The sequence below is a fragment of the Barbus barbus genome (genome assembly GCF_936440315.1).
Source record: "Barbus barbus genome assembly, chromosome: 29".
NCBI lineage: Eukaryota > Metazoa > Chordata > Actinopteri > Cypriniformes > Cyprinidae > Barbus > Barbus barbus.
Window position 1 is genome coordinate 24,104,962 of NC_136757.1, and position 27,301 is coordinate 24,132,262.

Here is a 27,301-nt window from a genome sequence, read left to right on the forward strand (position 1 = left end):
GATTCTCTACAAAACACCTCTTCATGGTGGTCCTTTCATGATCGAGTTTCTGCCCACACACGAGTGATAAAGACTGAATGATCCTGATGTTGTCCTCGTGGCACCTCTGCAGCTTCCTGCATCTCACCTTCCCTCCGTAGCCTCTGTCTCTTTGCCAAGGTAGGCCCAAGGACATCTCTGAGATGCGAGTTCTGATAGGCTTACACCGACCCGTTTTATTTCCATTCGACCTTGATCTTTAGTAATGGCCTATCAGGTTCTGTGTATATTAATAAAACAGCATTATTTCTCCAAAATCCCTTTTGCTAAATTCAGCAGCCATCCCTGGCTTCTTTGATATGCAGTATCTGGATACATTGGAAGGGTTTCATGTGAAGATTCAGTAGGAAAGGGAAGGGGGAACGGGAACAGGAGATGCATCTGATCAACTCAAGTCTTTGCATAAATTAACATGAACCCTGGGAATCGTGTTTATTTATTTATTTCCTCCCTTACCAGGTTTAATTAAGGTTCAAGCAATGTCTCTGGGATATTTGTCTGATGGAATACGAGCCCACCCTCCCGCTCTCCTACAGTTTCCAAATCCGGTCCATCTACTGGGACGCCTATTTGTGAACTCTTTCTACTGTCTTGTATCTCACGTCAGATTGCAGCAAACCAGAGCAGGGAGGAGAAAGTGAAGCTAAAACGCAAGCCTTATCTTTTCACATATTAGCATTGCAATCTTGAATCTTCACAGGGAGAATGATTGTGTCTCATTATGTTCACTGACACATAGCGTGCCGTACAGCACGATGCCTCCTAAACATACTTTTTAGCGGAAAATGGGCTGATCAAGAAGATTTTTCACGAATGTCATCAAAGCAGCAGGGAAAAAAACAACTGAGGAATATGTTTTCATTGTTCAGTCAGGCTATTTTTAGATGCGTTCTGCAGGAATATGAGTTAGTAGTATCACTGGCACTTTGGATGAAAAGACAAACATCATTATCAGAACGCACGTAACATCTCCTGGCAAACAAGCCAGAAAATAAAGAGGTAAATAGGGAAATTAACAGCGTACCTTAATTGCTTTAAACAAGTAACACTTCATCTTCCTCAATTAAGGATTCTTGGCCCATCTTATTAAAGTCTATTAGCACTGATTATTAGCGCATGCTTGATGATGGAGGAAATGGGCAGTGATGGAGGAAGCGTCACCGGTCGTGGAGTCTGATCTGATTATCGTGCCCAACACCCACCAACCCCGCGGACTCTATTTAGACGAGTATTCGCAGGGCAGGCCATCAGGGAGGCCGTGCCATTTTTATTATTCAAATGCTGCTGAAACGCATCCCAATATTGTGGAATGAATAAAATATCCCAGGACGATTTTCCGCTGGGTATTAGCTTAACATTTCCACTCCAGCGCTCCTCTCATTGTGAAACACTGGAACATCAGTCAGTTCTCTGATAGGCTGCTTTCTGCTTGTCCATTTGTCTACTTAACCCATCCCATTCCCTGTCGCCGTAAAAACAATTTCCTCTCTGACATACCAGAATAAGTATTGATTGAGGGTTTGCATTACCGGAGGTTTGGGCTGTGCATTGATCCCCCTTCACTGCTGGACATTTTTATCATAGCTGTGCGTGCCAACTGATCACTTTAACGTATAGAACAACTAGTTTGAAATATGCCAAGATGCGTCTCTATGGACATTTATAAAGGCGGATCAGCAGGGCTAACTTTTTTTAGGCTGAAATTTTCTGATATGAATAAAATATGCACTTGTAGATTTATATGGTGCACAGAAAACATCATATAGCCCTACCACTATCTGGGCAATAATTGTAATGTTTTTAGAGGTCTGTTATGTTTGTCCACATAACTTGACAGAAGCATTTAGCATTGGTGATCAACTGACTGAACAAATATGAAAGTAAGTAATCTTAAATTTTGTTGTCTAATTCGTGCATTAGTTGACCTACAATTTCCAGGACCAGCAGCACTAAAATCGACGAAAGTGAATGCCTTTTTGATGTGCATTAAGATATGCACGCATGCAATATTTATCAAAACGGTTAAAAAATGGTATCTGATGAAACCTAAAGCATTGCCAAGTTTCAATGCCAAGTCAGCATGGAAGATCTTCAAGGCCTTGCAGCTCCAGAGTATCTTCATGAGACCCAAATTTATCAATCCTACCAAGATGAAGGTTTGATACATTCATATTTCATAAGGTTATGTGAAACGACCACCCTGGAAGGTTCGGTTTGTTCTGCATCTCCAGTGATTTCGGTTTAGAAGAGCAGAACGCTGTCGGCCTGGTCTACAGGTTAGCACATGTATGAGAAACAAAAAACTCATCAGCTTTGCTCATGAATATTAATGTGATGTACAATTTATTTCTGAACCATGATAAAACAAACTTGAACATCTAAAATATGATTTTCTCCTGTGTTCTGATACCTTTCTCCATCTTTTCTCCCATACATAATTTCTAAGTTTTCTCTCAATAAAATGACAAAAAAGCCTAAAAAATGAGCGATTAAACAATAAAACAAGAAAAAGCTGTCAATGAGTAACAAAAACACAGTGTTGTGCATCATTACCTTGCTGGTATGTCGATATTGGAGATGGCGTAAAAGTACTTGAGCAGGTTGTCTCTTTGTACGTATGTTCCTCCGAGCGCCGGTCTCAGCAGCCGAAGCCGCAGGTTTGTGAAGGTGAAAAAGTCTCGGAGGCCTTTCATACTCTCCATGCGTGTGTACAAGTTGTCCATGTTTTGCAATTTTGTCCCAGCAAATATGGCAAAGCGTTCCCGGACCTCGAACCGCACATTCTTCTCATTCTTGGAACCGACCCAGCGAGAGTATTGCTCAGTACATATGACTCTAGTCACATTCGTGGCCGACAAATCCTGCACCCTCTTTGGCAACATCCCGAAGGCGTCCATGCAGTCATCAGCGTAGTACTGGTAAGGCTGCCAGGTTCGTCCATAATTCAGGGACTTGTCCAGCACCATTACTGTGGGCCGCCCGTACTCAAAGGTTATCTGGATATCATCTGTTAACTCCAGGCTTTTGTTCCAGGATAAGGATATGTTGGCCAGAAGAGGCTCAGGATAACGACTCCATGTTACAGTCTGCCAGTACGTGATGAGTCCGGTTCGCTCGCGATCTTGCATCAGTTCTGGAGGATGGGCGAGTTCTTTGGTGGAGGCATCGCATTCGTCACTACACAGGTATGGGTTTTCCTACAGACAAAAAGAAAGGAAGGAAGATAAAAGGTCAAATAAAGAGTGGTATCGAATTAAGGAAGGATAATGAAATAATAATAAAAAGAAACGTGTATGTAATATTAAAACATACAGGGTTTGTTCTATGATTTTTTTAGCAAAACACTACCGTACAAAAGTTTGAGATCAGTAAAACGTTTTTTTTCAAAGAAATTAATATTTTTATTTGACAAGGATGCATTAAATTCATCAAAAGTGACAGTAAAAATGTTTGTAGTATTACAAACCATTTCTATTTCAAATGCTTCTTTTAAACTTTCTATTCAGTAATCCTGCAAAAAATGCTTGACAATTTCCACAAAATATTAAGCAGCACAGCTGTTTTCAACACTGAAAATGTTTCTTGAGCTGCAATTCAGCATATTATAATGATTTCTAAAGGATCACGTGACATCAGCTTTGCCACCATTATATTTTAAATAGTTAATAAAAAAATAGTTTCAATTTGTAATAATATTTTTGATAAAATAAATGCAGCCTTGGTGAGCATAACAGACCTTTTTTCAAAATCATAAAAAATCTTATACCAAACAGCAGCATATATAAATATAGAAAATATAATGTTCATTTTTAATGTAATATATATATAAACAAACATATTAAAATGTATATCTCATTTTTAAAAAGAGGGTTTTCTTTAGCTATTCATACTAAATTCTTTAATCAAATAAATGCAGTCTGGGTGAGCATAAGAGACTTCTTTCAAAAACATAAAAAAAAACTCTTATTTTTTATTTAATTTTTTTTTCTCCCGAAAGGGAGCATTAGAAAAAAATATACAAAAAATATTTTAATATATAAAATAAGCATTAAAATGTATATCTCATTTATTTTGAAAAAGTTTTTTTTTGGTTCATGTTTTATATCTGTCTGTCTAGATAGGTGACCCCTTTCCAAAGTTCCCGTCACTACTGTTATTTCAGGGTTTGAACCTTTGCTCTACTGACACACAAGGTGTACGGATTAGCCTACAGATTGCCATCTGGTCACCCTTGAACCCTTAATTCCCTTGTAAGTAAGCAACAGCCCTCACACAACAAACAATTGAGGAGTTAAAAGTCTCAGCACACACTGCAGCCTCTAAAACTGACAGATCGATGTCCAGGGATGGTTATTGTTTTATAGCCGGCACACTTGAACGTTTCTCAAGCCAAGTGTCTTCATGGACCATTAGCTTCCATTAAGAAATCATTTGAGCAACCATCTGGAGTACCTTAGTACTTTGATCCGTAACCAGGGAGCACCTTAGCCTAACTCAGCCCTCTGACTCAATCCTGCCGTCTTTCTCCGTCTCATACAAATCCAGTCCAACTACTGCGGCAGGTGGTTCTTAGACTAAACCTCGGCTATCCTCGCAGGAATGGCGTCACGACTAAAGAGCAGTGCGGCTCTAAGAGAAACGTTCGCCCACTGCTTAGCAGCAGGAACCCGTGTCAGTAAACAGACAATACGATGGTTTGGCCTCCTCCGGTATACATGTGTGGTTGTGTTGGCTAATGTCACTGGAGAATTCACAGCAGAACTTGAGACAATGACTAATCATTCCTGTGATCAGATCAGAACAATTACACAGTTTATTAAGAAAAAGAACACATTGTGAATACATATGAATGGATTTAGAGGGCAAGTGTACACCTGGTCTAAACTAGTTCATCTAGATTAATCAACATAACTTTTGTGGGGTGATTCGATTTATGCTCAGTTCACGAATACCCAACTTATATTTTTGTTTTGTAGTTTTATTCATTATTATCATATATTAGAATAGTTTGCTATGACATATTTCAACATTATTACGTCAAAAAAAATTTTATTGACTTCTGATATCAGTTGTTTGTGACAGCTGAATATTTTTATATTAAAATATTTTTATTAATAAATATGTGTAAATGGATGGCTGTTAATTTGACTAATATTTAATTATAAATTATTCAGTTAAATAATAAACTATTTATTTGAATAACTTCTGATATCAAAACTGTTTGTGAAATAATTTAGTAAACAGATTGTTGTGAATTTGACTCATTTAATTATTAAATATTCAATTAGATAATATTTATTTATTTATTTGCATAACTTCTATTATCAAAGCTGTTTGCAATGGCTGAATTACGTTTGACATTTAAATATTTGTTTTAGTAAATATATAATATATATATATTAGTGCTGTCAAACGACTAATCGCGATTAATCGCATCCAAAATAAGTTTTTGTTTACATAATGTATGGATATGTACTGTATATATTTATTATGTATATATAAATACACACACATGCAAGTATATGTTTCAGAAAAATATGTTGTTTATAAATTAAATATATTTATTTATAATATAAATTATATAAATATAAATATAGACATGTAAATACATGTAAATGTTTTCAAAATATATACTGTATCAATTCAATAATATTTTTATTTAATTATTTATTCAATATTTAATTAAAATGTTTAAATATTTGTCCCAAATACTTTTGAAGTTAAAATATGTTCCAAAAAAAACAATAAACAAAGATTGTAATATGCTGTGTTTTTTGAGGACAGACTATGAAGCACAAGAACCAGCATCCTGGAACAGCAGTGAAGTTTTTCCACTTGGATCTTTCCCAGTGGATAATGTGACTTCACTGACCCCATATCAGCTTAGGAACCACAGCAAACTATTTAGCCTGAATGTTGCTAATGCAGATGCTACAATTGTCACAGAATCTGATAACATTAGCTTTTGACTTCCGCTGAGTGTGACCTTCTCATTAGCTTCACACACCTTTCAATAGGAACTCCTGCCCTGTCTGTATATAAGTCTGTTTGTATTGCACGTTTAAAATATGCTTCAACCTTGCCTAGGAGAATCCACATTGCACTGAGGATCTGTTTATAGGGGCTGACCGAGAAAGAAAGATGAATGTGTGTTCTTAAAATAAACAAGATGAATCAGGAGATTTTGTTAACAAAAATGGGGCTCGAATAGAAAATGTTTCAATGTTTAATAAGAGCAGTCACTCTGGTAGTATGAAATGTTCTGACCATGGTTAACAAGCTGTGAAGATCAGGTACTACACTCGGGAGACCGGACCGACCGCTAGTCTTGTACCTGGAGAGGTGGCCCTCTTTTTTCTGCGGCGTGAGTTAATTACAATGAAGGCAGCTCCCTCTGGACATCCAGTCATATAACAGCTGGCGCTGAACAGCTTCAGAGGGATACAGTTGCCTAAATATACCAGCCAGAAAGTGACTTGCACAAGAGTTTCAACTGTCCCAGAGAGTGCCAGAACAGGCCTTTAATATGCAAATATATTATCAAACCATTTTTAGCCTATTTAGTCAACTTAGTAATGTTTCTGAAGTTTAATGGATTTGGAGGGCTTTTCAAATGCATTTCAGATGTGTTTTCAGACTGTTTTTATGCTTGGTTTGATCACTGAATGAGAGTTTGATTTCTATGTGTTAGAAATTATTTCAGTGCTGCCAGAATATTCTCAGTCCCCCTTTCACTCAGGAATGCATGGGCCTATGGGAAGAGTTTGTCTCTGTCACACATCTGGGTCCAGACGGGCTGTTCCAGGCCGAACTCAGTGAACCCCCTTTCCAGTACCCCAACTCCATGCTCCTCATGAACAACAAAAAGACCCCTAAACATCTGCGCAAGCCTATAAAAAGACAGAAATAGAGGGGGAGGAGAGGAGCACAACAGGTAGAATGAGCTGAGAGCCATTTATTATTTAACATTATGGAAGTTTATTTCTGCCACGGAATATAAGATAAAAAAGGTAATTACGACTTTTTTCTCGCCATTTCGAGTTATCTTATCAGAATTCTGACTTTTTCCTCACAATTCTGATTTTGTCAGTTTGTCACTGAGAAAAAAGTCTGAATTATGAGATGTTAACAAAGTCTCAGCTTTCAATTTTTGTCATTTTTAAAAGAAGTTCAGACAATAAAAACTGTTTTGTGGATGTTTAACGTGTCTTGACAGATCACTGTAGTGCCTTAGTTCAAGCGGCACCTGAAGCGATCATCTCTTCCTCTTTACCAGTTAATAGCTAATAGAATAAAATAAACATGAATGAACATCAGAAGGTATTTTGTTTCAATCACGGAAAGACGTCAATACACAACATTTTGCAAGCCCACCGACGTTAATCTACTCTCCTGTCTGGTTAGTTTGCCAGACAAAAATGGCAAGTTCTGTGTTATGATTGGTCAGATCGCCTGTCAGTCAAATTCCCTGCGAAGGATCAATTCTGAAAAAAAGTCCAAATTGTGAGATAAAAACTCACAATTGTGAGTATATAATCCGCAATTCTGAGGATTACAATTTTCACAATTACAATTTCAAAACTCAGAATTGTGAGAAATAAACTTGCAATTTAGAAAAAAGTCAGAAATGTGAGATGTAATCTCAAAATTGCAATTTTATAATTTGCAGTTGTGAGATATAAACTCGCAATTCTGAAATTGCAAGATGACCAGATTTATGTAATTAAAACTAAAGGACTTTTTCAGTATAGTACTTATTAAAATATCTATGTATTATTATCCACAAAATAAAAGATGTCATATGGCAGTTTGACTGTGTTTGAAGTATTTGTCCGTATGGATTTACCATCAAAACTACATGCACAGAATGGCACTCCTGTCGTCTGTCTTCTGCGGAACACATTGCAAGTGAAAGCGAGCCGCTTACAGAAGGCAATTTATTCAGAGACAGCTTTGAGAAATGCTTTACAGTCAATAAATGTGACTGAGCAAGTGCAAAGATGTGAATTATACCTGATCAGTAACTGTTTGCTTATACAAGTCAGAATGCTTTCGTAACATACAGTACTGCCGTTTACGTGAACCACCTTATAAGCCGCTTTCAGAAAAACTGCATTCACACCAACCAAATGAACCATACTTTAGTCTGTGCCAAATAGTGTCTTTTAATTGGGATTACTGCTTTATATAAAAGAGAGATATTTTAATCTGGAGAAATTATGTTTTTTTGATGCAGTCAAAAAGGACAGGGCCTTATTGTGTAAACAATACAAGAATGAGTGTGCTGTTTTTGAAACAACTAAAGAATGCAATATGAGGAATGCAAATTACTACAAGATCTGAAGAATTCCCAAGACCTGAGGCGGCATGAAAACAGGCAGATGGGGGATTATTGCATGTGGACACATGGGGACAAACTCGACCCCCTTTGGGAGTACAGGATGGGGGAGGATTGGATTCATGGAAAATTCATGAGAAATGGCAAAAACTAAGCAGCTACAAGGATTTTTCTGTGACAAACAGACAATTCATTGTCTAACTGTAGGAGTGATGTTTTCCAAACGCGGTTAGAGAAAAAATCTGGACCAAATGTTTTGGTTTTCCCATGGTGCATTGTGAGAGTGTGCAGTTACTCTACCTGCTATATTTAGTCCTGGCTGTTAATGTGTTGCTAAAATAGGCCAATAGGATCATTCCTCATATGACTGTACTTCTAAAGAGAGTGATTTCATTTAAATAGTGTGAGGAGGATGATACACAATGGAGGCTTTGATTCTCGTTCTATGTTCAGATGTGTGCTGTATGCAGCAATGGGTCATCTTTTTGCTTAGCTAAGCTGAAGATCCTTCCTCCCTCCCCATCCTTTATACTCTCTCTCTCCCTCATTAGCTAGTGCTACATACAACCAGAGCTTCCAGCGGTAGCTAACATCATGCAAGAAAAGGAAAGAAAAAAAAAGCAAAGCGCTGAGTAAAAATGCAACGGCATCTCCTGTGGACGCTGAGTGACTGAAATTTCCTCTAAATCTTTAATGAGCCGGAAAGCTTCTCCAAAGAAAGAGAAGTTGCCAAATCTAGAGGGCTTACGTGGATCAATTAACTCCCTTTCAATGTGAAGAAAAAAAAGAACACTGATTGTAAACACAGTTCAACAGCCTTAACAGAGTGCCAGACTCACTATATCAAATATATGCTTTGTATGCCTCGTTAAATTAAAATAAACCTGTTGTGCTTATACCTAAATTTGCCCTACAACAAAATAGAGTCTGCAAAATTGTACAGCAAAATAAATCAGTAGAATTCAAAACTCATTCACTCAATGTTACTTTTTTTTCTGCATGTCTGATATATTTTGGCAAAATTGCTAGGTTTTTCTTCCTTATTTTTTTTAAAAGGCCTGCCCACATATTTAATTATATATGACACTTTGTATATTTTATATCTATTATGTAATGCATATATATATATATATATATATATATATATATACTAGTCAACATTTGAAGTGGATTAAAACCTTTTATCAAAGTTGTCCTAAAGCCTAAAAAAAAAAATTATTGTCTTAGGACAACTTTGATTAACTTTTTTGATCCACTTCAAATGGTGACTACTGTATATATAAGTGATGGAAAGGATCTGCTCATGATCCCAAACACACAAGCTCATCTGAAACACAGTGTACACAGGTGTACATTATAGTACACATTACACAATAATGTAATGGATTGGGCTTTCATCGCTTCTTCTGGGACAGGCTCATTAATCTTCATTAATGATGTAACACATGATGGCAGCAGCAAAATTAACTCAGAAGTCTACAGAAATATTTTGTCTGACAATTTACAGAAAGATGCAACCAAACTGATTGGGAGATCCTTCATCATGCAGCAAGATAATGACCCAAAACATAGTGCCAAAACAACAAAGTTCATCAGGGGCAAGAAGTGGAAGGTTTTAGACTGGCCAAGTCAATCTCCACACTTAAACCCTGTAGAGTATGCATTTTACCTGCTAAAGCAGAGACTGAAGGGAGTAACCCCACAAAACTGAAAGAGTCTGCGGTGAAAGCCTGGAAAAGCATCGCAAAAGAAGAATGCAAAAGTTTGGTGATGTCAATGGGTCACAGGCTTGATGCAGTTATTGAAAGCATAGGATTTGCAACTAAATATTAAGTCTTTTTAACTTTAATCTATGTTAATTCTATCTGTTCCAATACTTTTGGTAACATGAAAAATGGGTGGGTTCAAACAAAAGGTGCTATCTTCTAAGTTGTGTATCAGATCCAGATGAAAATACCTGTAAATAAAAGCTGAAATGTTAATCTCTCATCTCATATTCATCTTTTGATGTCAAACCCAAATGTTTTCAGTCTACAGCAAAAATAAAGGAATTGGCCTTACTGTTCCAATACTTTTGGAGGGCACTGTATATAAATATATAGTTTCTTAGTGCATGAATTGAATATGTTAGTTAATGCTGTTATATAGTATTATGCATTTTCTATACAAAAATATAAAAATAAACAGAAAAACACAAATCTGTCGATTCATATCTTGTTTTTTGCTTTGTTTTTTATATTTGTACATGTTTAATTTTATACATAGGTTACATGGAGAAATGACAGCTCTTAATGTATAATATATATGTTATATAATAGCATGAACTAAAATACACAAGAAGTCAGGTAGGCCTATATATATATATATATATACTGTATATAATCTAGATCCATTTTTTTCTTTTCTTTTTTGTATAAGCCTGCATGAGGTCTTGTATTTTTTATTTCATGCTATTATATAATATAATTTTTTCCATGTAGCCTCCATTGCTTCGAAAATATTACAATAGCAATAAATGATTCACCTACAACTGCTGAGAGTCACAGGCGAGACGCTTCCTGTCAAGGACGTCTCACGCTATTAAATCCCCGGAGTTGTAACCGTAAACAAGCGTGGATCACTCTTTAACACTGCTGCTTTAAAACATACTGTGACTGCAGGCACAGGGAGTTATTCTCACATGGAGCAAGTTTGATCTTGTGAATGCCAGAAGGTCTCCTCAGTTTAAAGTGCCTGGCCCCTCATCCCTCCCTCCCTCTCGCTCAACATCTGAATGCAGAGCAGGCTGATCAGTGGATGAACAGTCAGCTTTTATCGATCTGAGAAGAAAGTGCTGACAGGGAAGGACATGACTACACCCTTCTCCTAAAACTGATCTCTAGTTTCTTCTGCTCAGTAAGCCGTCTCAGGTCGACATGGAAAAATATTCTGTAATCAGTATGCACGAAATACACGCCCTTGTGTCAGGTTATTGTATGAATAGCAGATGAGGACAGAAAGTTTCATGTGGTGCAATATAGAAAAAAACAGGAAACTTGCAGGAATTGTGGCCAATTGTGATTGATTTTTGATAAATAATTGACAGTGAATAGCTAGTGTAGCTGTGAGCTCTGAATGTTTATTTAAAAAGAGTCTATGTTTTTCACCAAGGAATTGTGTCAGAGAATATTGTACTTTTTTTTATTCGTTTAAAAAATTATTTTATATTATATTATTTATAATAGATTAGAATACCATTTAAATGTTTTTTTGGAAATATGCTCACCAAGGCTGCATTTTTTAAATCCAAAAATCAGTAAAAACAGTGTGGCGGGAGGAGCCAACGACAGACACAGTGGGCGTGGCGTCAAGCCTCGGAGAGGTTTTTATTAAACAATATTTAAAATAAAGTGTCCAAAGGGGGAAAAGTGTCCAAAATAAACAGGGATCTGGTGTCCTCGTTGTGCTGCGGGGCTCGTGAAGGAGGGCAGTGTTCAGGAGGGAAGGGTCCAGGTAAGGGGCGGAGTCCGGCGGCCGCACGCGCTCCCGTCTGGAGGTCCCGGGGCGCGGGTGACGGCGGCTTCTGTGGCGGCTTCGTCCAACTCCTTCATCCCCGGGTGCTCGACGGGATTCCACGGCCCGGCGTCCTTGCCCGACGGCCGTATCGCGGGTGCAGTGTCGGCCGGACTGCGGGTCCGGCCGCTCGCGTCTCTGGCGGCGGCAGGTAGTTCCCTCTACGCTCCCTTTCCTGGACCCACGAGGACACCAGCGTGCATGCACGGGGAAGAGACCGGTCTCTCGAGGAGAGGCGCGTTCGGCATTTAACGGCGGCGGTGATGAGGCTCTATTCACGTCAGGTGCGCCTCATCACACGCCGCCAGCCCTGGCTGTTTCAGCGCCCCTCCTCTCTCTCACACACCCACTCCCGTCGGGAGCCTGGTGAAGGGCGGCGAATAAGGGACGGGGTGGTGATGATGGACAGGGGGGGAGGCAGCCGACTCGTCACAACAGTAATGATATAAAAGATTTTTTACAATTTAGTTTTCTGTTTTAATATATTTTACAGCCTTCAGAGTCACAAGATCCTTCAGAAATCATTCTAATGATTTGGTGTCCAAATTCTTACTATTTGTAATATAATTTTAATTTAATATTATAAATGTCTTGTCTACTTTATGCTATTATATTATATTATTATGCTATTATATAATACAATGTGCTTTCGTATTTTCAAAATTGTATTATATTATATTGTAAAGAATCATTTGTGTATCACCTGCATGTATTATCAGTGTTTTGAGATTATCCTGGCAGATTTTTATACATTTTCTGGTAATTGAAATTTGATTTGAATTGTACTGAATTCTGAGTAAATATTTTGTGAAAAGTGCTCTTTTAATTTTAGCAATTTCTTTAGCATTTGCTTTGGTTAATGGTAGAAATGCACAAAAATATACAAATTTTGCCCAGAGTTTTGCCCTGATTTATAATCTGAACAAGTTTACTCTAAAGTTACCAAAAATCAGAGTGTCAGTCCTCTGTCGTGTGTGTCATGTGTTCCTGCCTCTTGTTTCCATATTTGGTTTGTTTCCTGTCCTTGTTATGTTATCATTAGTTAATTCTTGTCCAGCCGTGTTCTTCTCATTATCTATGATTTACCTATGTATTTATAGTCCTGTCTATTTAGTTTGATTTTCGTCTGGTCTACTCGTTACTCCCCGGTGTTCCTGTCTGTGTCCACTGTGCCTTGTCCTGCCTTGCCTTGATGTCATTAAAGACTGTTATTTTGAAGTTATATCCTCGTCTGCGTGTTCCTGTGTCCTCCTCGTGTGTGCACCGTGACACAGAGCCAGTCTGCAGATTTGAGTTTGACAGATTTCATAGAAAATCACGTAGTGTATTACACATAAATGTATTTGTACAGGAATTACAACTTGATACTAGGGACTGGGATGGATCAGAGTAGGTTAGTAGGTTCAATTAAGGGTGTATTCATACCTGGAAAGTCTGCTAGTTCACTTGCTTTGGTCCAGACCAAATATAATGTTGATTTGATTTTTTTTGTTTGGTGTGGTTCGCTTTCACAATACCCTTTTTGCAAGTGAACCAGAAATTGTAAACAAAACCACACGTTTGCTAAGGTCATCCATTCATTGGTTCATCCATTCAACCTTACCAGAGTACGTTTGGAAGTGGACCGAGACCACCTCTTCAGCTGGGTCTTGGTACGGTTGTTTGGTCTGCACCCGAATGTGATTGCTGTTTTCACACCTGCCCAAAAGATCCACCCCAAGGGGGGGAATGAACTTGCGTTCGATTCAATCGAACCAAACAAGATAGGTGTGAATATACCCTAAGTCTGGTTTTAATGTGGTATTGTATTTTTACACTGAATTTCGAGCTGGCACAGAGCAGCCTTAATTTAGCTGTGTAAAGATGCCTATATTGTTTTCATCTCAAGGACTTGAAAGTCTGGTAGTATGTGATCGTTATTCGTTAAGTAAATGGTACCCAGTTTTTCCTCTGTAACTGTTCACAAACTGGGTGTATATGATGCCTAGTGCTTAAAAATCTGCTCAGACTTCAGCCCTAAATTGCATAGAAAACCCCAGCAATGGCCTAAGACCAATCTGAAAGATCGAGGGACAGGTATATCTCAAGCTGAAAAGACCCTGTTTACAGGGGCGACCCATAATGGTTAAGTACTATTTGTGTTCCGTGACATTTTTATAGTCTTCCTACAGGTTACAGCAAAAGAACTGCAAGCTTCAAAGAACCGTATCCTTTCGTTCACACTGAATTTGAAAACCATGAAATCCTACTTTTTACTCTTGACAACTAAATCCATCACTCTCGAATCACTATGTCTTTGTAGCAAATGCCTCTTGAAAAACGATTTTGGTGACTGAATTCAGACTCTGTTCACAGTCCAGCTATGCACCCGCTGTCACTGTGCGAGCCGCTGAGAGAATGATGTCATTGAATAAGCAATGTCTGGTCCGCCCCCTCCACAGCATCTTGTCTTTTATCCACACAGCCTAAATGTGTGAATTAGCACCTCGTCAGAGGCAGCGCACCGTCTCCGGGCCTCATGCATAGTGTCAGTCCAGCTGGACAAATCCTCTATCCGATTATTGTGCAATCAAAGCTTCTGGATAAATTCCCAAAGCATCTCTGATAAAGATTAACTTTGGCTACACTCATATTTTACCAACCTGACAAAGGGTTTAAAATTCACCCCTCTAAACACCGATGGTATAGAATGGATAATATTTTCATGCTTGTGATTGCTCTAATCTCTCTTCCCAAGTATGTCGCAGAGCAAGACGAATGTGGTGTTGATCAGTCACCACATGTGCCCTGGAAAGACGCAGATTGTTTGCGCCCTCACGCTCGGTGCTAAACCGGAGTTGATTTACACAGATAATCCTGCCATGGCTGCTGTCTTGTGCGTGGAGGGAAACTACACTGAATAACAGCTGTGTGGGCAAATTTACCCATCGACTCGGGCTGTGTTGACTCTCTGAGCAAACACATTGTTAATGGCCACATGTTGCAGATTACTGCATAATCTGTGTGTAGACATATCAGGGTTACTTGGAAACTTTTTAGCATTCTTGTGTCAGATCTTACTGTAATATTAGATCTCTTGGCTTTCTTTTATCCTCTCATACCAAAAATAAACACAGTCTAACTATTTATATCCTATTATTTGCCTTTTTAAAGGGACAGTATGCCCAAAAATGAAATGAATTGTCATCATAATCATTTTAATGTCGTTCAAACCTGTATGAATTTCTCTTCTGTGGAAAACAAAAGAAGAAAGGCAACCAACTAGTTTTGGTTCGTATTCGCTTCCTTTATACTGTCAAAAAGTATAATGGCCGTGAATAGGAACCGAAACGGTTTAGTTACCAACACTTTTAAAAACTGTGTCAACAGAAAAAAAAAGAAAGTCATAGAGATGTTTTAACCATACAAAGGAAGGGAATGCGAACCAAAACTGTTTGGTTACCAACATTCTTCCAAATATCTTCTTTTGTATTCCACAGAAGAAAGAAAGTCATACATGTTTGGAATTGACATGAGGGTGAATGAAATAAAAACATTTCTGTACCTTTAAAAGATGTTGATACACTGACTCGCATCCAAATTCACAATAATAATAATAATCATCATACTGTGTTAAAGGCATATATGTGATGAATTTGCTATGAAGCTTCTGAGGTTCCGAAAATCCATCAAACTTGCAATATCATAAATAAACATGATTGCAAACAATATTTGCATGGAAACACAAGCTGTTCCAGTGGAACAGATGTAACTGACAAAGCAGCAGAGCCAAAAGCGATCCAGTCCAAACTCACCAGAGTGCAGAACCTCTCCGGTGGATTCCCACATGTGATATCGGGAGGCTCCACTCTAATCTGCATGTACTCCTTCATGGACAAGGGTTTGGGCTGGCAAGCGTAAAATTCCCATGTTGGTCCATCGTCTGTGCTGACCAGCGACTTACAGATATCGTACTGGCCGAGAGTCAGAATAATGCACTGTAAGAGCAGGAGCGCCTGTGAGAACATGGCACTGGATGGGTCCATGGGCATGAGAGAAAGGCAAGGGGCGCCACAGCTATTAGGTGTATCAGCATGGAAATTATTTAGATTGTGAAATTTCTAATATCCATCATGGTGCTAAAAGGGCAGAGTCTGGTCCTGTGTGTGAGTTAATGTAAAATGTGTTCCCACTGAGGTGTAATTTTTAGATCTGTTGTGACATCTTCAAAATTCAATGTTCAATTTCTATACGTGCCAACTGACTTCAAGTCCAGGGATGAATGTCACTTCAGTTCAGAGATATGAAGTGCATTCAGTGGTTCTTGCACAATCAGAAGATGCCTGGTGTCAGAGTCCAGTCTAAGATTCATGTGTGATGAGAATAGCTGTTTCATTTCTGATGGGTTGCCTAGGAAATAGGAAAAAAACCCAAATGGAAATAAGCAACATGTATTCCCCAAAGTTACATAACATACAGTCAAATATATTTTAAAAGACAATGCATGCAATTATAGTTTATGAAGAAAATGTACACTTAGCAAGGCATTATGTATACTTTTAAGATAATATTTTGATGCTTTTATTATAAAAAGTATGGAATGCCTTATGTTTCAAATTAAATGTTATGCTATTTAAGGTTTACTGCATTTTTATATTGTGCTGCTCTGATGGTGTTTGTTGTGTGAGTAATGTGCCATGTTTTAAGTTTTCATTTGTCACATTTGCTTGAGATATAGCCTAGGTATGATTACTTCTAAAGTCACCATGTGGTATTATATCGTACAGCTGTGTTTTTATCAGCACATTTTATAGAAACAAAGAAAGCACTATTAGGTTGGTCAATTAACTATATTATGCATAGAGTTAGGAACTGTAAAATAAACAGACACCATTATGATTAAAACACCGTCACTGTATTTTACGACAAAATTCTGACAGTTTTTCCACCCCAAGGGTATTATATTTGTTATAATGTAGCGAACTTTTAATGCAGTGGTTCGAGAACCTGCCACTTTCTCCAAGTGCACATCTTCCTTATGCAGTAGATTTATAAACTTTACTTTTCGACTTGGAATTGAAATCTTTTTTTTTTTTTTTTTTTTTTATGTATACGCTTAAGTAGGTCATCTGAAAGGGACAAGCTCAAAAAGAATGCGAATAAATAAATTGAAATGCGCGCAAATATATAAAAAATAAAACGGCGATTAGAAATGCTAATAACTAAAGAAATTAGCAAATAAATTGTTAGAAGCACTTTTCCAAAAACATCCAACAATTTGAATAGACTAGCTAAAAACCTATTTCTCATAAACTAAAGTTACGTGAATTCATCAAAGAGCATATCTTCTGAAATGCTGCCTATGTTCTGAGACTGAGAATATTCAATGACCAAAATACTAAGTAACACACTTGATTCACCTTACCTTGGTTCCAGAGATCAGCACCTTTTACTGTTCCCAGATGAATTTCTTCTTTACAAACTCTCTCTCTCAGTCAGTTCCCTGCCATATCACTTGAGATGGATGAGAAACACATGCACACGTTACTCTTCTCGGTAGATCACAGCAAACGCTTTCTCCTTCGTGCTTTCTTCGGCTGCCACGTAGTTTGTTGGAAAGCATTCTAGATAGATGCCCTACATCCAGACTGCTCCGAAGCGAATCAAGTATTGCCTGAAAAATGCATTTAAAGTTTCTGTTCCTGTACCTGCCTTCATTGATGCCTCTGTCCTGTGCGCTCAAGGACAGACTTCAGAGTACTACTCCTCCCATTCCCATCCTGTCTTATTCCATCCGCGCTCCTGCACCTGCTCCTATCTGTTTGCGCATCGCAATATCTGACTTTCATTTGTCTTTTGCAGACCTCGATGAAAATACTTTTGGCCACTGCAAACTGTCTAGTCCAACTAGTGAAGCAGAAGTTTATCTACGGGCTTGAAGAGCTGAACCGTCCCAGCAGCAGATGAGGCAGTCCGCCCCGCTTAAAGAGACAGATCAGAGGCTGAGGATTTCCAGTCTCCTCTAACAGCCTACTGACCAAGTCAAACCCTCACGGAATATAGCCGACCGTAGACTCGGTCCAAATGTTTTAGAGGTATGACTGCAGTAAAACTGTGGTAACTTGTTTTAATAATAATAACACATAATAAAATGACAGAAAAATACCGAAAGCCTCGTGCACTACAGTAACTGTTGTAACTGTGGCATTTTGGCGAGATTCTGGAGAATGGAATGGGCAGAAAACTCCGAATAAATTAATCAAATTGTTTATTTTTTTATTTTATTTTTAATTAATGGTCAGAAAAAAATAGTCTGTTTAATTCTCAGAAAATGCTGATCATCAGCATGTCAGGAGGTCAAACTAAATTTGATATGAACTGTTTTATTTTATATTTATTTTTATTCGATTTATGAGGTGTGCAATTTCGAGGTGAGCAATAAATATGGCAAACAAATACACAAATAAATAAATAGTTTGAAACCACGACAACCGCATTGCAGGTAATAGTCTGCTATGAAACTTTTACTCTAAAGTCTCTAGATTTCAAATAATGCTGTTTGTGTCTGTTCATCAAGGTAGCTGGCCAAACACGATGCCTTGACACAGCCATAGTCTACTTTCCGTGACAAGTAAATGGAAACAATGACAGAAACAGTGCGTTTTTTTTTTGTTTTTTGTTTTTTGCTTACAATCGAGTATAAAACAGAAGATAGAAGCTGCAACTTTGCAAAACTTTTAGCTTTCGTCATTTTCTGATAATCAAAATTGTATTTAAGAATAAAACATGCGTCTGTCAAACATTTTGCTCGTGTTAAACTTAGCCCCAAAAACGACAATTACAAAACTGAAGGCTCGCGCCCCTGTTAAAAACTACAAATCCCATCATCCCTTCAGCGCAAGTGACGTCACGCGTGCGCCAGTGTTCGAGGACGCAGCAGCCATGGCGGACGTTATGAATGTCGGAGTGAATTTAGAAGCGTTTTCTCAAGCGATTAATGCCATCCAGGCTCTTCGGTCGAGTGTCACTAGGGTGTTCGACTCTCTCAAAGATGGGATGAAAAATAAGGAGACCCTTGAAGGGCGGGAGAAAGTCTTTATAACTGAATTCCAAGATAACTTACAGTCAGTCAATCGCGATTTAAAGTGAGTTAACGTTAATTGTGTGAGCATTCAGTAACCCTGTGAAATGTTATAACGGTAATCATAATCACAAGTATTATTGTAATAAACCATGGTAACGTTAACATGGTAATAATACCCACTGCAGTCAGTCTGAAATGACAGATTACCCACAGACCCCTAAAAAGATCACTACCTTGTGGTTTGGGGGCTTGCGTGACATTAATTTATTTTGATTTTAATATATTATGCTATGTTTTTTTTCTAAATAATGACTGACATCTTTTTAATTATGGCTCTGTAGCTTTAGCTTGTCTTTGGCAACCATAATCAAAAAGATGTGTGTGATATTGGTGTATTGTAAAAATAATCAAATAAAATCAGCCATACCAGCCTGACATGTTTCTTGTTTTGCAGTGAGTTGGAGCGTCTCAGTACTTTGGTTGGCAGGCCGTCAGAAAGCCACCCCTTACACAACAGTGGACTGCTCAGTTTAGACCCCGTTCAGGACAAAACCCCTCTCTACAGCCAGCTGCTCCAGGCTTACAAATGGTCCAATAAAGTAAGTTGTCAGCATTTTGCTGATTCGCCTTGCATTATAGCCTTTATATGCAACACACGCAGGTGATATAAAGGTAATGGAATGAAATTTAAATGATAAATGTCATAAATGGTCTATTCAGACTCCAGCCATACGTCACTCCAGAAATTTGTTCAGTACTGAATGAGGGAATAAAGGGTCACCTTGATGTGGCCCAGGGTTTCCACAGTCTTGGACAATGTTAAACTGATTTTTTTCCATGCCTTGAAAAAGGTATATGTATTTTTCCAAATGTGGGGTCGGCAAAATTGTATTTTTAATGTTTAAGATGTCTCTTATGCTCATCAGGGCTGCATTTATTTGATCAAAATACAGTAAAAACAACAACAAAACAGTAATATTGTGAAATGTTACATTTTAAAATAACTTAAAAAATTTTAATATTTGCATTAAAATAGCTTTCTATTTGAATATATTTGAAAATGTCATTTATTCCTGTGATGGCAAAGCTGAATTTTCATTACTCCAGTCTTGAGTGTCACATGATCCTTTAGAAATTATTCTAATATGCTGATTTGCTGCTCAAGAAACATTTATTATTATTATCAGTATTATATTTTTGTGGAAACCGTGATATGCTTTTTTTTTTACAGTATTCTTTGATCAATAGGAAGTTCACAGAAATAACGTTTATTTGAAATATAAGTACGCTAATCAACATTTGAAGTGGATCTAAACCTTTCATCAAAGTTGTCCTAAAACCTAAAACGCGTTATTGTCTTAGGACAACTTTGATTAACTTTTTTGATCCACTTTTAATGTTGACAACTGTATTTTGTGTCTTTGCTATTCTTCACTATTGATCAATTTAATGCATCCTTGCCAAATAAAAAAAAAAAAAAAAAAAAAAAACTTTGAATAAACACATCCATTCATGAATTCCAGACGAATACGAATACAAGACTTTTACATCATCATGGGCGTCAGACTCAGCTGAGACATGGAATTGAATATCATCTTGCGTCTAATAATACTTTAATACTATAATCAAGAGGAAGCAGGTCTACAGTTTGATGATCTAATTCGCAGCGCATCAATGAGGCGCATTATAGCTGCGATTTGCTTAAAGCAATGTGAGAAGTTTGAAATGTAAAAAAGCTTGCCAAGTCCATCTGCCTAATTCGACAGAAAATAGAGTTGTGTTACTTCTTGCCTAGTAAATCTTTTGTTCCTGAAAAAGCTGTAAAATTATGTTCTCTTTGGATCAAGGTCCTCGAGCGAATCCTCTCAATAGAACGCGCACCACGTCTTGCAAGAAGAGCACACACTTGAGATTCAATAGATGTGGGTGTTCTCACAGCAGAACCAACATTTGCTCAATATCCATTACGGCTGAGTGCTTTGACTTCTTTTGATCTTGAGTAGGTCTTCTGTCCTAAGTGTTATTGAACAAGATTTGCTATTCTTACTGTAAATGCAATTTCACAGGATGCCTGCGCTCTGTTCTTGAGTTCTTTGATGCTTCGCCCTAAGGTGATGCAGGTAGCATTATGATAGACCGGGAGACACACTCTTTATTTGTTTTTTTGGAAACAAAGCAGTGGTTTGATTTCTTAATTTTCGAGGTTTAAGTAATAGGTCATTAAAGGGTGAAGAGTGTTTTGCAGTAGCAGATCACCTGTTCAGGTTTCCTGCATGAATTGGTCAATGTGTGGCAGGTTTTTTGGTGCAGAATAACTGGGGTTAAAGTGCTCAATCAATGGCAGCTACTCATCAGTTGCTCTCTACGTACTGTGTGCTTAATAGTAGGTGTATGCAGGTCAGCTTCTTCGAACAAAATAAAATTGTTTCAGCTTTGCTATTGCACAGAAAAGCTCTTGAAACATCACTGGTAGGTGTCTTTTTGTAAGTCATTCAAATAAATTAAACTTTTTTTTTTTTTTTTCATTTTTTTTTTTTCATATTGAATTGAATTGTTTTGAAATGTTTCGTGCCTCTTCTTGCCCAGAGGTGCAATTTAGTGGTTGTGCATCCCTTTCTATTTCATCTTTTTTTCATTTCATTATTTATTTATGAATTTATTATTAGCACCATATTGGTTTGTCTCTTTCTTTATTTATTGACATTCGACTAATAGACCTATATATAATATATTTTATATTTCAATTGTATGTATATAAATTAACTGAAAAAAACAAACAAACAAACTGAAAAGTAAATATATTCAAAATTTCATATTTTTATTTCGTTAAATTTGATGTACTAAAATAAAAATGTAAAGATATATTATTGTAACTATGTAGACGTATTTAAAAAATAAAATAAAAATATAAATAACAACACAATTACCAAAACATTAACTAAAATTCCAATGAAAACTGAAAAAGAAATAAATAAAAACGAATTAAAATAACACTGCCTGGAACTTGTTTGCTTTTCCTCCACTTTTTTTCAATTCAATTTGGTGCCACTAGTGGTTTAGAAATGACCTGCTTCACCATTTACGGTTGTGAAAACAATACATTTTAGTTTAGAAAAACGTTGACTGATAAATTGCATAATACAACCTAAAAAGTCAAGTCACATTTATTTGCATAGCGCTTCATACAGTATAGATTGTTTCAAAGCAGCATCACAGTAATAAACAAGAAAATAACTGAATCAATGATGCAAACATCAATTGTGAGAGGACTTTAAGAAAGTAAATTGGTTTAAATTTGGTTTCATGTTGACTTTTGAGGTCAAAACTTTGATTAATTTTTTTTGCAGTTTGAAAAGCTTAACTAAATGTCTGCGTTCTACTGGTCTCGTTAGAGTGAGGCGGTACTGCATCAGGACGGTTTGTGAGCTTCTTCTGCCCTCTGGGTGTAGGCCAGCTGTTTTCCCACACTCTGAGGGTCGGAGCGTTACAGCAGGATTAGGTGTGTCTGGGCTGGACGGTGTGCAGGCAAACACGGGCGTGAGGCCAAACCAAGCCTCTCTGCAGAAGTATTGATGCTTCCGTGCTGTCTGCCCGGACGGCACAACTCCCCGCCCCACTGTAAACACGATCGATGAGGACGTTTCCGCCATGCAAATTACCCCAGGATTAATGCACTGCTTTTATTGTGGCTGTTTTTGGCCATTGTCTCCTTTGAACCGGTTTCTGGTGGCCCGTCAACCTGAGCTGTGGGCATCAGATATCAGTTGGTATTTAGGATTAGATGTTTTAGAGTTTTTTTTAAATTAATTATGATCATTATGGAATAATTTAAGGAGTTACACTATGAAGAATCAACATTTTAATTATTTTGAAATTACAAATGGTGAAAACAAACTAAATTATAACTGTGGCACAAAGGTATTTTCTCAGAGGGAAAAATTTAAATAAAGTATAACGTCTCCAAGTGACCCCAAAACATTTGAGTTGTAGTAAATTATGTTTGTGTGTGAGTGTGATTTCATTCTGGCATATTTACAATAATGTACGTTTCACAGTTGCATCTTTGCCAAAAGCCATCTTGAAATTTTGCTAATTGGATTTAATAATGTTCAAATGCTGCAGTCTGTTAAAGTTGGTCCAGTTGGATTTGAGAGTGAATAGATCAACAGTTAATTAAAGGGAAACATGATTTGCCTTTGGCTACTAGCTGTCACTCACCCTCATTATATCCTGATGTGTTTTGTCTCAGGAATCTCAAGGTCCACTTCTTCCTGAGGCCTTAAGTTTTTTTTTAAAGTGAGAAGCATTTTACATTAGAAAATATTAAGTACAAAATAAAGCAGGGACATTTTGAAACTAAAAGCAATGAACCTACTTCTTTCAAGATCACTTGACCAGCTTTTTGTCACACAGTATCGGACAGCATTGCTATTGCTACAAAAGTCTTAAGTTTACATGTATCATAGGATCTTCCTGACTTTGTTGCATGACTTTAAATCTCTATTAAGATGGTTTAATGACTGTTTGATTGTATTTGAGACAAGGTTGTGCTCTGTCAGTACAACAGAGATGTCAGAGACGTTTAAGCACCTGCTTATCCCTGTATCAGTGCACAGTTAAAACATCAAGCTGTTATTCTGTCATCTATAAATACTAGAGCTCCCCTAGTGCCAGCAGACCGGGGGGCTGCCAGGAGCACGTGAATTATGTGACATTCCAGACTTTTTTTGCAGAAATGTTTCATGATTTTAATCTGAGTTTGCACAGAGAGTTTGTTTTTGTGTCTCAGGGTTTAAAACTTGGGTAGAGTGAAAGTACACTTAGTTCTGTAAAAAAAAAAAAATCTTTCTTCAAAGAATAGAACATTAAAGAAACATTAGACACAATTCAATGACATTTACTCACCTTCATGACGTTTCAGTCCCATAATATTATGTCAAAGACAAAAAAGGAGCATAAACATAGTCCATATGACTTGATATCAAATGGTATGTGGAATCATGTGGACCATTTCTTATGGTGTTATTTAAATTTTTGAAAATAATTTTGAATGTTTTTAGTCATAAAATTGAGTATAAATCTTTAGATTTTATAGTAAAGAACAGCAAGTTTTGTAATAACATCAGGAGGAGTAAATTATGTTTTATTTTTGGGGCGAACTATAAATTTTATTTATTTATTGCTGATCTTCTAATTGTAACTGAGGAATGAAAATATTCAGTTATTATAAACATCAACATTATTTTCATCTTTGAATGTGTAAATTTGACTTGACAATGATGAGCCTTTTGCTCATCAATAAATGTGTGTTTTTATATGCATTTTAAATGTGGTTCATTATACTATTAGTAACTTGTTATAGTTATCATATAATCATAATATAGTTTGTCTATAGGTGTAAGTATGATTTATGCTTATGTCTATTTTATCTATTTATTAAAATAATCTTTTGTGTACATTTGGGTTTTATGCAAGTGGTCTGGAAATTTCTCTTTATATATATATACTGTAAAATGCATAAGAAAATTAATAATAGTTCACTGTAATCAAGTGAGAAGGGAAATCTAGTTGTTGCATTGGTTATTTTTGGTCTGTGCCCACCATATTTTTACACTTTTTATTTATTAGATTACAAGTAATAATATGCAAATGAGCTTCCCATTTAATGAAGCCAAAGCCTCAGGAAGGAGGAGACCTTGAGATTTCTGGAGCCAAACACATCAGGCAATAAGCGATGGTGAGTGACAGCTAGTAACCAAGGGCCAAACATGCTTCCCTTTAATTGTCTTTCGTATAACATGTGAGCATGCATCATGAGTGCGTACAACTGTAATTGAAGGAAACTGTGTGAGTAAAATGACTTTCACAAGGTCACTTTGCCAGCGGCGCTCTGATATTCTTCTTCTGCTTGCACAACTGGACAACTAATGAGATCAAAAGATTAAGAAGCAGAAATTAGCCCCACTTGTGTGAAATTGCTAAGGTTGTAATATGCTTATGTATTAAAGGAAAATCTCTATTCTTTGGACATGGACTTTACAATGAACCTTTACATGAGCAGTCTCTTCATTCAGACAGATTGGATCTAATCTCAAAGAAATTCTACATTTGACTTTGTTCTAAAACATGGAGGGAATTCAAATCATATTCATACAGTTGAGCCAGCTCAGACAGCGCTGAGACTCCTGATGAGCTACGGGAACAGTGTAGATGTATTTTATTTCATTCCTGCAATATTATATCCTCTAGAGCGGTCATGATATGAACTTTTCAGTAATTGAGTACCAGTAAAATTTAATGTTTTGCATTTACTTGCATATTTATTTAGTTAGTTACTATGCATAGCAAACCAAAAATAAAAGAATTAAACACACCTTTATTTAAAAATTTAAAGGAATAGTTCATTCAAAAATGAAAATGGTCATTTTCTGAACTTCATTTTGTTCCAAACCTGCATTATTTTCTTTTTCCAGTGAAACACGATATTTTAAACAATGTCACTATTTTTTGTTGTTAATACCAGTAGAATTTAATGTTTTTCATATTTTTCAACAAACAAACCTTTTATTTAAAAATGTAATAGGATAGTTTAGCCACAAATAAACATTCTGTCATTATTTACTCACTTTGTTGCTCCAAACCTGCATGATTTAGTTTTTTCAGGGTATTTTGAACAATGTTTCTTTGTTGATGCATTGTTCAGTGGTGTGTTGACCACAACATTCTTCAAAATATTTTTTGTATTCCCCACTAGAAAAAAGTCAATGTTGGTTTGTAACATCATTTTTTATTAATTTTTTTCTATTTAATACTTTATGCAAAATTAAATGCTTTGTGTCACAACCAATCATGTGACAGAAGCATTGTTGTTAGACATCAGTGAAGTCACACTTGGAATCATTTTTTGAGAACTACAGTGGAGGAAACTATTTAAAAGATTCTTTTGGGAATGTCTCTCGATCTCTTGATTAATAATTGTGAATATTATTTAAAGTAGGTTCTATATGTATTAATAAACTAAAGTTCTTTTGATCTAAAATCCACCTTTATGCATTCAGATCATCTCGATTTTAGTAATAGAGTTGCCACTAAGCTGGATGTCTAACAGCTATATCATAATGTCAATCCCTTGTGTCAGAGTTTATATTATGGATATATAGCCTACAACTTTTTTTTTTTTTGCCCTAATCAAAAGCATGCTGTGAATGTTGCAGAGGCTTGTGGCTTTTCACATCGTAGAATGTCCTGAAACCGTGCAGCTGGTTAGGTGCTTTAATCATGTCTTGAACGAAGCTGTCAGAAGAAACAAATGGCAGGCCTCAAACCCAGAGCCCACAATAAGATCAGAGAGCAGCGGACTTGCCATCACAACATGTTTCAGCCCTGCAGTTAATGATGGAGCATGTGTCTGCCAATTGCCGTGCCAGGGAGGACTAATAGCCTGGTCAGTCTTAAAGATCAGCGTGGCGCGAAGGGACGAAAAAGGGTGGAAAAGAACGAGAAACAACTAAGAGGGGCCAAAAAAAACCAGCGACCTTTTGAAAATGCAAAGCTCTGAGAAAAATGTTTGATGTGGTAACTTGGATTCCTTATTAGTTCCAAGACAAGGGAGTGTAAAGTTGAAAGAACAGTGGTCTCTGCTCGCCTCGGCCTGATAATTCCTCATTAAAAGAGCAGGGGACAAGCGAGAACCTTTGATATATATCTTTTTTCCAGTGCTTGCTATTCATATGAGTGAATGTTCATTTAAATTGTTTGTTTAGAAGGCTGTGGGGACGATGTCTGTTTGTAAAATTTTTGGTTGATGTTAAAATTGGATGAACTTAGATGATAATGGTACTTCTTTGTAGGGTTTAACCTAATTGCTATCACTGCTTGTTTCTTAGTTTGTAAGTGGCAAATTAGGAATATTTGCTCCATTTTCAAAACATTTCAAACATTTGAAATTTAATATGAATTAATACATGAATTGGAAAAATGTCTATCCTTCAGGTTTTCATTGTCAAAGAAACACACATGCAATGACCATGAGACATTATTTCTACTGTAAAATAAGAACATTAATATTATTGTTACATATGTATTCCATCAATCCTGGGAGCAAAATTCTTTAATTTTCCGAATGTGACCCTGGAGCACAAAACCAGTCTTAAGTCGCTGGGGTATATTTGTAGCAATAGCCAAAAATACACTGTATGGGTTAAAATTATAGATTTTTCTTTTTATGCCAAAAATCATTAGGTTATTAAGTAAAGATCATGTTCCATGAAGATATTTGATATTTTCTACTGTAGATATATCAAAACTTA

At 36.9% G+C, this 27,301-nt stretch overlaps 2 protein-coding genes across 3 annotated transcripts in view; one reads left to right on the plus strand and one right to left on the minus strand.

Moving 5' to 3' along the window:
• LOC306849571 (netrin-G2-like) overlaps positions 1–16,261 on the minus strand; it is a 68,000-nt gene extending 51,739 nt beyond the window's left edge. The window contains exons 1-2 of the mRNA XM_079384707.1: positions 15,724–16,261; positions 2,593–3,236 (exon numbers count right to left, since the gene is read on the minus strand). Of these exons, the coding sequence (XP_079240833.1) occupies positions 2,593–3,236; positions 15,724–15,960 (881 nt within the window). The 5' untranslated portion in view covers positions 15,961–16,261. The remainder of the gene's footprint in view (positions 1–2,592; positions 3,237–15,723) is intronic.
• Positions 16,262–18,808: 2,547 nt separating this feature from the next.
• Positions 18,809–27,301, plus strand: part of LOC306849221 (mediator of RNA polymerase II transcription subunit 27-like) — a 58,807-nt gene continuing 50,314 nt past the window's right edge. For both annotated transcript variants that reach the window (XM_079384104.1, XM_079384105.1), the window contains exons 1-2: positions 18,809–19,053; positions 19,447–19,591. In XM_079384104.1, the coding sequence (XP_079240230.1) occupies positions 18,851–19,053; positions 19,447–19,591 (348 nt within the window). In that variant the 5' untranslated portion in view covers positions 18,809–18,850. The remainder of the gene's footprint in view (positions 19,054–19,446; positions 19,592–27,301) is intronic.